Source organism: Carcharhinus amblyrhynchos, chromosome 9, assembly GCF_965287045.1.
Source record: "Carcharhinus amblyrhynchos chromosome 9, sCarAmb.v2.hapA, whole genome shotgun sequence".
NCBI lineage: Eukaryota > Metazoa > Chordata > Chondrichthyes > Carcharhiniformes > Carcharhinidae > Carcharhinus > Carcharhinus amblyrhynchos.
In genome coordinates this window covers 16522498-16536686 of record NC_137332.1, presented here as the reverse complement: position 1 = coordinate 16536686, position 14189 = coordinate 16522498, and the positions used below count along the sequence as shown (strand labels likewise).

At 41.6% G+C, this 14189-nt stretch overlaps 1 protein-coding gene across 2 annotated transcripts in view; it reads left to right on the top strand.

Moving 5' to 3' along the window:
- Positions 1-14189, top strand: part of LOC145347609 (divergent protein kinase domain 1A-like) — a 69427-nt gene that overhangs the window by 29439 nt on the left and 25799 nt on the right. The window contains exon 2 of one of the 2 annotated variants that reach the window (XM_080195226.1): positions 12507-12641. The exons of the other annotated variant lie outside the window; for it this stretch is intronic. Coding sequence (XP_080051352.1) covers positions 12507-12641 — 135 coding nt within the window. The remainder of the gene's footprint in view (positions 1-12506; positions 12642-14189) is intronic. 2 annotated transcript variants of the gene reach the window in all.

Sequence of the window (14189 nt, the reverse complement as noted above, 5' to 3'; positions counted from 1 at the left end):
CAGGGAAGTTGAAGTGCAAATCCAATAGTGACAGGGAAGTTGAAGTGCAAATAGGGAAACAGATTCTGGAGAGATGTTTTAATAACAGAGTTGTCGTGATGGGAGACTTCAATTTCCCAAACATCGACTGGAATATCCCTAGGGTAAGGGGTATAGATGGGGAGGAGTTTGTTAGGTGTGTTCAGGAGGGTTTCCTGACGCAGTATGTGGACAAGCCTACGAGGGGAGAGGCTGTACTTGACCTGGTACTGGCGAATGAACCAGGGCAGGTGATGGATCTTTCGGTAGGAGAGCATCTTGGATATGGTGACCATAATTCTATCTCCTTCACAATTGCGTTGGAACGAGATAGGATCAGGCAGGCTAGGAAGGTGTTTGTCTGGGGTAAGGGGAGATACGAAGAAGTCAGGAAGTTACTTGGACAAATAAACTGGAAGGAGGCGTTCTTAGGGAAAAGTACTGAAGGAAGGTGGCAGATATTCAAGGAATGTGTGTCTGGAGCTCTGAATGACAACGTTCTGATGAGACGAGGGGGTTTTGGTGGGTCGAGGGAACCGTGGTGCACAAAGGATGTGTTGAACCTAGTCAGGAAGAAAAGGAAGGTGTACAAGAGGTTCAGGGAATTAGGAGATGTTAAAGATCTTGAGGAGTATAAGGACTGTAGGAGGGAACTTAAAAGGGAAATTAGGAGAGCCAGAAGGGGTCATGAGAAGACCTTGGCGGGTAAGATTAAGGAGAATCCCAAGGCCTTCTATAAATACGTGAAAGGTAAAAGGATAAGAAGAGAAGGGATAGGACCTATAAAAGGTGAGGGGGGAAAGGTTTGTGTGGAACCAGAAGAAATGGCGGAGGTGCTTAACGAGTACTTCGCCTCAGTATTCACGGTGGAAGCCGATCTGGGAGATTTTGTTATGGATTTGCAGCAGATGGAAAGGATTGAGTACGTGAATATTAAGGAGGAGGATGTGTTGGAACTTTTGAATTCTATCAAGGTAGATAAGTCGCCGGGACCAGATGGGATGTACCCCAGGATACTGTGGGAGGCGAGGGAAGAGATTGCAGAGCCCCTGGCGATGATCTTTGCGTCGTCAATGGAGACGGGAGAGGTTCCAGAGGATTGGAGGATTGCAGATGTAGTTCCTATTTTTAAGAAAGGGAACAGAGATAGCCCGGGAAATTACCGACCGGTGAGTCTGACCTCAGTGGTTGGTAAGCTGATGGAGAGGCTTCTGAGGGACAAGATTTACGAACATTTGGAGAGGTTTGACATGATCAGGAATAGTCAGCATGGATTTGTCAAGGGCAGGTCGTGCCTTACAAGCCTAGTTGAGTTCTTCGATAATGTGACTGAACACGTTGACGAAGGAAGTGCCGTGGACGTAGTGTACATGGACTTCAGCAAGGCGTTTGATAAGGTCCCCCATGCAAGACTTCTTGAGAAGGTGAGAGGGCATGGGATCCAAGGGCCTTTGGCCTTGTGGATCCAGAACTGGCTTGCCTGCAGAAGGCAGAGAGTGGTTGTGGATGGGGCTTTTTCTGAATGGAGGTCAGTCACCAGCGGAGTGCCTCAAGGATCTGTTCTGGGACCCTTGTTGTTTGTCATTTTCATAAATGACCTGGATGAGGAAGTGGAGGGATGGGTAAGTAAGTTCGCTGATGACACGAAGGTCAGTGGTGTTGTGGATGATCTGGAAGGATGGCAAAAGTTGCAGCAGGACATAGATAGGATGCAGGACTGGGCGGAGAAGTGGCAGATGGACTTCAACGCGGATAAATGTGTAGTCGTCCATTTTGGCAGAACCAACGGGATGAACGAGTACACTATCAAGGGCAGAAGTCTGAGTAGTGTTGAGGAGCAGAAGGATCTTGGGGTCCGGGTCCACAGGACTCTTAAATCGGCCTCGCAGGTGGAGGAGGTGGTCAAGAAGGCGTATGGTGTACTGGCCTTCATTAATCGAGGGATTGAGTTTAGGAGTCGGGAGGTAATGCTGGAACTTTATAAGACCCTTGTCAGGCCTCATTTGGAGTATTGTGCGCAGTTCTGGTCGCCTCACTATAGGAAAGATGTAGAAGCTATTGAAAGGGTGCAGAGGAGATTTACAAGGATGTTGCCTGGACTGGGAGGCATGCCTTATGAAGTTAGGTTGAGGGAGCTGGGACTCTTTTCCCTGGAGAGACGAAGGTTGAGAGGCGACCTGATAGAAGTTTACAAAATGTTGAGAGGAATAGATAGGGTGGACTCTCAGAGGCTATTTCCCCGGTTTGAAATGGTCGCTACGAGAGGACACAGATTTAAGGTGCGGGGAGGGAGGTTCAGAAGTGATGTTAGGGGTAAGTTTTTCACTCAGAGGGTGGTGAGTGAATGGAATCGGCTGCCGTCAGTGGTGGTGGAGGCGAACTCGCTGGGGTCTTTTAAAAGACTCCTGGATGAGTATATGGGGTTTAATGAGATTGAGGGTTATAGATAGGTCTGTAGGTTGGTAGGTGATGTGATCGGCGCAACTTGTGGGCCGAAGGGCCTGTTTGTGCTGTAGTGTTCTATGTTCTATGTTCAGCCCATCATTCCTGCTGTGTTCAACAACTACTCCTCTGTCTGCTCTTCCTCTTGCTGGCCTTAGTCTGTCGCTTTCCCTCAGTTATTTCTCCTACTCACCTACTGCTCTGGTTCCCATCCCCTTGCCATACTAGTTTAAACCCTCCCAAGTGACTCTAGCAAATCTACCTGCCAGGATATTGGTGCCCCTTCCAGAAGAGATCCCAATGATCAAGATATCTGAACCCCCTCCCCCTACACCAGCTCTTTAGCCGCATGTTTAGCTGCACCATCTTCCCATTCTAAGTTTCACTGGCATGTGACACAAAGTAATTTTTTTTTAAACATGCTACTGATCTCCCCTTGCAGGACCTTGTCATTCTTCCTGCCTATGTCGTTTGTTTCAATGTGTACAGTGACTTCTGGCTAGTCACTCCCCTTTCAGAATGTCCCATCCCCATTCAGAGACATCCTTGATCCTGGCACCAGGGACGCAACTTACCATCCTGAAGTCTCTTTCCTGGCCACAGAAAAGCCTGTGCACCCCTGACTGTGAGGTCCCCTATAACTATCCCTCCCTTGACCCTCGCTGCTGAACAATAGAACCAGTTGTGGTGCCACTGCCCTGGCTGCTGCTGTTTTCCCCTGATAAGTCATTCTTCCTTCAAGTGGTTAAACCTGTGATTTAGTGCTCAAGATTAGCTCGATTAAATCTATTATAGATCAAGTATAATGTCCTTCTCACATTCCAAGCTTTAGTCCGTAGGTATGCGTTGGATAGGTTGGCCATGCTAAATTGCCCCTCAATGTCCAAAGATTAGGTTAGATAGTTTAGCCACGGTAACCGCTTGATATGATGAGATGAGATGGAGGGGAGTGCTTGGGTGGGATGGTCTTTCAGAGATTTGGCGCAGACTCAATGAGCCAAATGGTCCCTTTTTGCACTGTAGAGATTCTGTGTTGGAGGGATACTGTTTTACTTTTCACAACAGATGAATGACTTTGTCTACAATTGTAACCATGTCAAAACTGGTCAGTCAATGTGATTTTTAAAAATAGAAATCACTATCACAGGAACTTTGCTCCAAATGTAACAGATGTTTTGTTTCAGTTTCACTTGGATAGTTTAGCACTTGAACCCCAAGAATGTTCTGCAGCTTCATAAGAGTGTGACTCACCCATCTGACATTTGTGTGCAATGTTTAATTAAGACTCAAGTGTCTGTGTGTTTTCCCAAATGCTGCGTAGCCAATGGCAGTAACAACGTTAATAATAGAATGGTTAAAGCACCGAAGGAGGCAGTTTGTTCCAATGTGTCTGCTATCCCTCTGCAGGATGCCTTGATTGATCTTTCCTCCTCTGCAGTCTCAGACGTTCCAGATCCGAATCACTCACTCCCTGAAAGCAATTCTCCTTATGTTCCCGTTGTTTCTTTTGCTAGATATCTTAAAGCTGTGCCCTCCCAGTTTGCCATCCTTACACTCGTAGAAACATGTTTCAACTATCTGGTGATTTTTGAATCCTTTATCAAATCTTCTCTTCAATTTCCTTTGATTTTTGTGGTGCACATGTCAAAAAGAAACTTATTACAGTCTTCCATACTTATTGTTCAGTGAGACATCTGAGTTTGCTAGCCATTCTTTTTCACTTTTTATAACAAGCTTAGACTATTATAACGTAAGTTTGTGAAATTCAATCGGCACAGAGGGCTTTGGATAAAGGATACTAGACCTGCAATTGTTCTTGGGACTGTGCAATACAAAACTGATATGGTGCTGTCAGCCATGATTCATTGGTAGCACACTTAGCCTCTTAAGTCAGAAGGTTGTGAGTTCAATCCTTGTTGAAAGACTTCAGGCTCACATTTCACTGCGGTTTTAAAGGAATGTTGCACTGCTGGTGATGCAGTTTTTTCAGATGAGACGTTGAGCTGATGTCCTATCTATCCTCTCAAATGGACATAAGATCTCATGCCTCTATTCTTTGAAGGGCAGAGTTTAATTGGTAAAAAATGCTGATTTTTCTCGTTTTTTTTTTCCTAGGATTGTCTGCTGTGTTTCTTTATATTACAACAGTGACAACACTAAGAATCGCCCTTTGCTTGTAAAGTGGTTTTGGATGTGCTATAAATTCTTTTTTTTGTCTCTCTTCCCTTGTGTGCATCTTTTCTTTTTATTCCAGAAACATTCACACTCTGCACATACACACACTCAAAGTAAGCTGTTGCATAGTTTGGGCATTCAACCAAGATAATAGCACGTTGAGGGAATATTGGAGCAGGAGCAAATTAAGTAAAATAAAGGCAGAATCAGGAAGAATTTCATTACTCTTTTGAAGCTATTTTCACTTGCAAAGAGTCAAATTGAAGAATACCACCAGTCAAAGGTTGATGTTGCCTTTGTAAAAATTGAAGTGTTAGATTACTTAAACAGAATATTTTGCTGCTTTCTTCAGCAAATGCACACTCCTCCCAAGGCCTGAAATCGGGTAAAAACATGTGAGCATCAATCACTGGTGAAATTCCAAATCTGCTCAGCATTATAGCACATGTGGAATACATAAATATAATACTGAACAGGCCAACAAATATAGTATGTTCTGACACAGCAAGATTGTTGTTTTCAAATATAGTCTACTTACTTAGAACTTCTCTGCATGCAAGCTTTGATTTGGAAATAACCTAATTTGAAAAATTGTAAATGATACATTGCTAATCGCTGTGCACATTTAATTTATTGCAAGTGAATATCCTAATATTGGAATTGCAACTGACTGCTAGTGACTGCCTTACTAAAGTAATGAATTAACCATTCAATCATTGATATTACTTACAACTGGGTACACATAAATACACAACTTGAGTACACATAAATACGTAAGTTAGTTTTAAAGTGATTTCCAGATACAGAGAACACATTTTGATTATCAGAGTTCCAGGTGCAGGATTTATTTCAAGAGTGCTTCCCTGCTTTTTAACCCAGATTAAGATCTTTTTGGCTTAAGTGCTTTGAAAACCATATTTAGATTGGATGTCTTAACTGCATTAAATCTGTTGGTTTCTAAAGGTGTACACTACTTCTGCGTTTCTGCAGCTCTTCCACAGAGGTTAAACACTTATGTGGGTAAGTTACTGTCTGATTTACCCAGACCCTCCCAAAGCTAAGCAATATTACATCCCTCCATTAATGTGTTAACTCTTCAGTCCTGGTTTTGAATGTTTTGTATTCACAAGCATACTATATGATTGTAATTCCAATTTTTGTTGGGACCACAGAGCTTGATTTTTTTTTACTGGATTTTAGTTTTTTGCTGTCTCTTGATTCTTCTAGGACAGTTTTCATCACATCATCTAGTCCATTTCATTATTTTTCCTTTTTGATCATGTTCCTCTCTATTTTAGAGTCTGGCACTCCATCTAGTTTCACTGGAACAGACTGTTTAACTGTACCTGCATTGTTTCATTTATCCTCATTGGTGCTTTTTCAGATCAGCTGAACTGCAACACATGCACATGCACACACCCCTGCCTACTGCAGCCACCCCATAAACAGACTTCTCTCTTTTCCCCCAACACACCTGGATGGATTTGATATTTATTCCATTTTTCTTTTTTGAAGACATAACCAAAACTGTTGATGAGAATACTGCTTTTGATGTGGTCTGTATTATCTTTAGCAAGGCTTTTGATAAGGTTCTTCATGGCACACTGATCAATAGAGATCCCTAGGGTCCAAGACAAAGTTACTCATTGGATCCAAAATTGGTCAACAGGCAGGAAGCAGAGGGTGATGGCACAGAAATGTTTCTCTGACTGTTTCCAGTAGAATTCTGCAGAGCTGGATGCTGGGGTATACATAAATAATTTGGACTTGAATGATTTAAGATGTTCACAGGTGACATGAAAGTTGGTAGGGTGGTAAATGGTGAGGAGGATAGTTGTGGATAGGAGGTCTTGTGACGCAGTGGGTCATGTCCCTGCCTTTGAGCCAGAAGCTCTTAGTTCGAGTCCCACCCAAAGATTTGATGGCCAAGGAAGGTGCATTCATAATGTGGTCAAACAGGTTGAGTGGGTTGACCTGGGCATTTTTCCAAACATGCCAGTGGCTGACAGTAAGAGTGGGAGAAAGTCCTGGTCAGCCATGCTAGGTGTAGGGAAATAATTTGGAATAGCTACAAGACTGCAGGAGGATATCAGTGGACTGGTCAGGTGGGCAGAGCAGTGGCAAACAGAATTTAACCCTGAAAAGTATGAGGTAACACTCTGGGAAGAGCCAGCATGGCAAAAGATTACACTATGAATGGTAGGACTCTTAAAAAGTATTGAGGATTAGAAGGACCTTCGAGTGCATATCCAGAGATCCCTGAAGGTGTCAGAGCATGTTGGTTAAGGCATTTGGAATATTAGCCAAGGCATAGAGTACAAGGGTGGAGATGTCATGCTGAAAAGATATAAGACATTGGTTGGGCCACAACTGGAGTACTATGTCCTGGTCACCATTATAGGAGGAGTGTGATTGCACTGGAAATGGGGCAGAGGAGATTGACCAGGATTCTGCCTGGGCTGCTGGAGAGTCTGTGTGCTATGAGGAGAGATTGGATAGGCTGGGGCTGTTTTCCTTGGAGCAGCAGAAGTTTAGAGGAGACCCTGTAGAGGTGCATAAGATTGGATATGGTGGTTAGGAAGGCACGATATCCATTATTTAGAGAGATCAGTAACCAGGGAAAGATTTAAGGTAAGGAAGCAAAGGCTAAGAGGGGAGTTCAGGAAAAACCCTTTTACCCAGAGGCTGGGAGTCTGGAACTCACTGCCTGAAAGTGGTTGAGTCAGAATCTTTTGTAACGTTTAAGTATTCAGATATTCTTGTGCATTGCCATAACCTCCGGGGCCAATGCTGGAAAATGGGATTAGTGTAGTCAAATCTTTGACTGGCATGAACACCATGGGCTGAATAGTCTCCTGTGCTGTAAACGTTTAAGTCGACACATTACACACGCATGTACCCCAGCATATACCCACCAGTGGGGTATATCGCTATGTTAGGTTATGGTGATATGAAGGCTTATTTTAATGAGTGGGACACGTTCTTGCCAATAATATAATTGTGCAATTACTGGGCCTATAAGCTGCTTTTCCTAAAAAAAAAACACCTCACATTTCCTCTTCACATTATAACTGAGCGTTTTTGCATCTACATTCTACAAGAGTGTTTTGAAGTATTTCCTGTAATATGTAGTTCTGACATATTTAATGGGGGCAATGAATTGTCAGGAGAAGAGCTAAGAGTTTGAGTTCTATGCCCTGAATACCATTTAAAATGGCTCAGTTCCCATGATTTATGCTCCTCAAAAGAGAAGCAATTGATTTCTTTACTGTATATGGGTGCGTTCGAATTCATAAACCTTTTTAGCCTCCACGTTCTGTTTACAAAAAATTCTATTCCATGTCATGGATGAAATTGTAATACTAGCTATTTCAAGAAATATGGACATCCCATTTAGCAAACACATTTCTCCTTTAATCCTAACATTAATCTTTCTTCTGGCATTTAAGCACCAAAAATTTACCAGGACAACGCGTAAGTAAATTTAGCAGGAATAGCTAAGGCTATTCTAACAATGAAGGCATTGACTTTGCAGCATTATCTTGAGCTGAATGGGACAAATCACATTTCCAGTGACATGCTCCCATTAATAAGCTTGGCCAGATGGCTATTGATCTACACTTATCCAGAGTACTATGGACTAGTCTTTTTCAGTTTTCCGATAAAGATTCTATACTTGTTAAAGATGTGCTTGGCGCATAAGGTTTATGAGTGCATGATTGTTTTCAGACACTTTGTGAAATGAGAGTCAGGACATCTTGTCTTACAGGTGGCTGGACTTTACTCACCATCGCCAATGTTTGCATCTACTCTTCACACTATATACCTGTGTATACATGCAACTGAGAATACAGCAAAGAGCAAAAATACTGTACCTCGCAGCACAACGATGTCACATTCATGGACTCTCATAAGTAATTCAGACTGCCCCAATATAAAAGATTGACTTAAGAATTTACTTGTAATTTCTGAATGTTGCCTTTACACAAGACCTGCATATTTGATGCAAAATCTGTGAATCCAAACCCAGTGCATGAAACATCACTGACTGACAAGTTTATGCTGCTGTATTAAGAAAGAGTTTGAATTCTTCTCTTGCTCATTGCAGTTGGTTATTATGAACTAAGTTATGCTCGTGTCATCCCTTCATAAGAAGACTCTACAGCCTGGAAGTTGTAGCTCCAGTTTCCTTTCACTGTCTGTTTAGCTATCTGTCATGATCATTCCAAATTATCATTTCGGGGGATGATGAGTTTCAATGGGAATATCCCTGGTAGGGTGGCGTTAATCCAGACATATAGTCAGGTATGGGTTTTTTTTTGCTGATGAAACAACGTCTAGGGAAAAAAAAAATCTCTTTTCTATCCCATCTCCTAACTCTTAACAGCAGCCAAAATGAACACCACTGCTGATACTTGTATAAACTCAGAAACTTGGTAAGGAGATTTTACAGGACTACAACAAAAAAAAATTCGTAACATTCTGCTCAACGAGTCTGTTGGTATTTGAACAGCAGTCCTAATTTTGTTTGCCATTACTAGGAATTAAATGCATATGTTATGCGCTTCAGCCAATTCTTGTGTGCAGTGATTTCTATATTTCTCATCACTCTTTGGGTAAAGATGTACGTTCTGAATTTCTGTCTGGACTTCTTACCATCTAGTATAAATGAACGCCTGTTCTGCTCTTCCGCACGAGGAAACATTCTCTCAACTATTGAAAATTTTAAAGGCCCCTGTTTTTTTTTCCCCCAAGAGAAAACTGTCCTGATTATGGATACCCACACATTCCTGGTATCATCTTTTTTTAAATCTCCTCTATACCCTCCAGTGTCTGTCTATCCTCTTCATAGTATGGTGGTCTGTTTGGCTTAACAAAAGGTCCATACTTCTTTTAGCATAAGCCCTACTTTTCAATTTTAATACTTTTTTTTTCTAGATGTTCTCCTTTTTTCCTACCACTGACGTTAAGCTGACTGGTTTGTGACTTCCTGGACACGTTTGATTCTGTTGCTATACATCTACATCAACCATTAGGGAGAAGTGCCTTCCACAGTTTCATAATCCTCAGCATAAAGACCTTCTTCCTGATCTTACTTTTTAATGATTTATCTACATTTCCTTTTATTCTAAAATGCTTAACACATAAGAACAAACCAAGAAAATTACAACACAGGAACAGGCCCTTTGGCCCTCCAAGCCTGCACCGACCATGCTGCGCGACTTAACTAAAACCCCCTATCCTTCTGGGGACCGTATCCCTCTATTCCCATCCTATTTCAGTTACGAGTGGTGTGCCTCAGGGATCTGTTTTGGGGCCACTGCTGTTTGTAATTTTTATAAATGACCTGGATGAGGGTATAGTTGGGTGGATTAGTAAATTTGCTGATGACACCAAAGTCGGAGGTGTGGTAGATAGTGAGGAAGGGTGTCTTAGTCTACAGGGAGACTTGGACAAGTTGCAGAGCTGGGCCGAGAGGTGGAGGATGGAGTTTAATGCAGAAAAGTGTGAGGTAATTCACTTTGGTAGGAATAACGGATGTGTAGAGTATAGGGCTAACGGTAGGACTCTGAATAGTGTGGATGAACAGAGGGATCTAGGTGTATGTATACATAGATCCCTGAAAGTTGGGAATCAAGTAGATAGGGTTGTTAGGAAGGCATACGGTGTCTTGGCGTTTATTGGTAGGGGGATTGAATTTAGGAGCCGCAGCGTCACGTTGCAACTGTACAAAACTCTGGTGCGGCCGCACTTGGAGTATTGTGTGCAGTTCTGGTCCCCACATTTATAGGAAGGATGTGGAGGCTTTGGAGAGGGTGCAGAGGAGGTTTACCAGGATGTTGCCTGGTATGGAGGGGAGGTCCTATGAGGAGAGACTGAGGGATTTGAGGTTGTTTTCGTTAGAAAGAAGGCGGCTACGAGGGGACCTTATTGAAACATATAAGATGATTAGAGGTTTAGATAGGGTGGACAGTGATAGCCTTTTTCCTCGGATGGAGAAAGCTAGCATGAGGGGGCATAGCTTTAAGGGGTGGTAGTTATAGGACGGATGTCGGGGTAGGTTCTTTACCCAGAGGGTGGTGAGGGATTGGAATGCCCTGCCTGCTGCAGTTATAAATGCGCCTAGTTTGGGGGCGTTTAAGAGATCCGTGGATAGGTTTATGGATGGTAAGGGTTTGGTTTAGGTTAGAGGGTCATTGTTTTTTTAACTGGTCGGCGCAACATCGTGGGCCGAAGGGCCTGTTCTGCGCTGTAATGTTCTATGTTCTATTCATTTATTTGTCAAGATGCCCCTTTTAAAAGTCACTACCATATGTGCTTCCACTACCTCCCCCCAGCAATGAGTTCCAGACACTCACCACCCTCTCTGTAATTTAAAAAAAAATCTGCTCCGTACATCTTCTTTAAACCTTGCCCCTTGTACCTTAAACATGCACCCCCTAGTAATTGATTCTTCCACCCTAGGAAAAAAAAACTGTGTCCATTTACTATCTACTCTGGCATAGTCCATCAGAATTTTAAATGCCAGAGATGTATGCCAAAAGGTATTTGATGAAGTGCCACACAAAAGGTTAATGCACAATGGCTCATGGAATTGGGATTGGTGTATTAGCATGGATAGAGAAGCAGACTACAAACTGTTACTATTAGATGCCACGAGGATCAACACTGAGGTTTCTGGTATTTACAATCCATATTAATAATTTGGACAAAGAGTAATGTGTCTAGGTTATAGATAATACAAAGCTAGATGGAAATGAAATCTATGAGGATGATATAGGTTGCTCAGAGGTATCGATGGATCAAGTGCGTGAGCAACAAGTCGGCAAATCTAGCATAATGTAGAGGTGTGAGGTTATTCACTTTAGTTTTAAGAATAGCAAAGTAGAATATTTTGTGAAACTTGCAAGTATTGATGCTCAGAAAGACTTGGTGCCCTTGTACGAGGTGTACACAGTTAGCATGCAAGTACAGCAAGCAATTAAGAAGGCAAATGGCATGTTGTTCTTTTATTGTAAGGAGATGCTGTCCAAGAATAAAAATGACTTGCTTTGTAAAGAGCTTTGGTGAGATTACATCTGGAATTATGTCTGCAATATTACTTTCCATATTTAAAGAAGGATATATTTGTACTGCCTCCAGCACCCATGTTGAAGGTTCATGAGATTTGTCCCTGGATGTGAGAGTTGTACTATAATGAGGCTCAGTAAATTGGGTTTATATTCTCTGGAAGGTCTTGACAGGATAGGTAATGAGAGGTTGTTTGCTCCAACTAGGGGAGATGCAGTTTCAGGATAAGGGGCCAATGATTTGAGGTTTGATGCATTGGCCATGCTAAATTCTCCCTCAGGGTATCTGAACAGGTGTCGGAGTGTGGCGACGAGGGGATTTTCACAGTAACTTCATTGCAGTGCTAATGTAAGTCTACTTGTGACACTAATACTTAAACTTAAAAAACAGTGATTTCGGATTTTGAGTGAAGGAATTCCTCCTCATCTAAAAGTTGTGAAATTTTGGAATTCTCTACCCCAGAGCCTTGTGGGTTTTGTGACCACCATTTAAGACTCATTGATTCCATGAGGAGCCAAAAATCTATGGAGTGGCAGGAAAGTAGAATTGAAACCCAAGATCAGCCATGATCGTATTAAGTAGTTTGACAAGCCATACAGTTTACTCCTTCTCCTACTTCTCATGTCCTTGTATTAGTTGGTTGATTTAATGTAGCATGAGGGATTGAACCTTGAACCACTGGATTCCATTAATAGAAGATGGCTTGTAATTTTTAAAAATGAACCATTTTTCAATAGCGTGAGTGTGTACTTGGTTCTGAAGTTAATAATTGGGGAAAAATACTATTTTTGTGCTCACAGGCTCGCTTACCATGTGTACGTGTCAAGTATCTCTTCTTTTCATGGCTTGCAGTATTTGTTGGCAGTTGGGTGGTGTATGTCCAGTACTCCACTCACACAGAATTGTGCCGAGCCCATGACTGCGAAAAAATAATTGTAAGTATTAATATTTCTAATCTAAATCTTAGGATAGCCACTTTTGTTTAAATGTATTAAATCTTAAAATTGATCCTTTTATTATGGTTTTATCATCCTGCATTATTTCTTGTATTACAATTTATCCTGTATTATTTCAAATGCTAAATGAAAGATTCCTCATGGCAACAAAATGTTTGCATTATAATTAAACATTCTATGAAATGTGAAGATGGAATGGCAACGGTCTATGAAAATAACTTGCAATGCATGTTGTCTTTCATTAAATTGCATACCAGGCTCAGAAAAAAAAGGTGCGTGAATCTAATACGTGTCTGTACAATAGATGTCTCTGGTCCTTGCAAATAGGCCCCATACATAGCCATATTGTAATATGAACAGAAAATACGATACTTGAAACAGCAAAATATTGTATGAAAATTGGGTACAGATGATGTTTACTATCCTAAGTAGAATGATGTGCTTCACTTGGAGTCAGTCCAGGTTCTGGAGAGACTACTGTACTTCTGAGCCTGGCTGCATCATGTTATTCTCCAAAGCTGAAGACTTCCTTTCCTGGCATCCCGATTATTTTGGCATAAAGACTCTGTGCTCACTGGCTAACAGCACCATCATTGAAGGCTACAGTGCCACTTTGAAATAGAACACCAGATCCATTTCCCCAGAGAAACTACAAACTTAGCACTTTGATGTATTTTGATTGTTACTGAAGCAGTTTAAAAGTATTGCTGTGTTGTGTGGTCATATATTGCTGAGTAGCAGGCTTGACAAAAATGTTGTGGTAAATTCTTGTCATTCTGAAGCCTCTCTTTTTCTTCCAAATAGCAGCAGGCAGCGAGTTTCGGTTTCAGCTCAATGCATATCAAAACTCTCCACTAAAAGTGCCACGTCAGTGAAATATAAATAACTGTTTAGAATGTTGTTTAATCATATTGATCCTAGCTGATCAATACAGGCCATAACTCACCATCATTATGGAGAACTAGGGTCACTGTTTAATAATAGGTTGCTTATTTAAGACGAGAAAAAGATTTTTTTTTCCTGAGGTCATGCGGGTTTGCAACTGTGCCTTAAAAATGTTCAAAGATTCTGCTTCCTTCGCCTTGAGGGACAGAGTTCAATAGATTCTTGATTTAACAAGGAAGTGAAAGGTTATTGTGGGTAGGCAGGAATGTAGGATTGAAGTTAGAATTAGTTATGCCATGATATTGACTGTTGGAACAGGCTGAAGGTGCTGAGTGGCTTATTCCTCCTAATTCATATTTTGGTATGTAAAGTAGGAGAACAATCTGAGTCCTCAGCATGTTGAGATATCCTACCCCCACCCCAATTATGTAAGTGTAATCGTGAATAGTTCCTGTTTCTAGCTCCAGTGTCCTCCTGCGTTAGCATTATAACATCTGGTGTTGTGCTATTTCTTGTTCAAGAGTTTTACACAAAAGCAGATTTTTTTTTTCCCTTCCTTGCTGGTTCACAACGTTCTGGTTGACATCCAAATTTGGACTACTTTGCCAACATTTCAGGTAAATATATTTAATAATTTTCTTT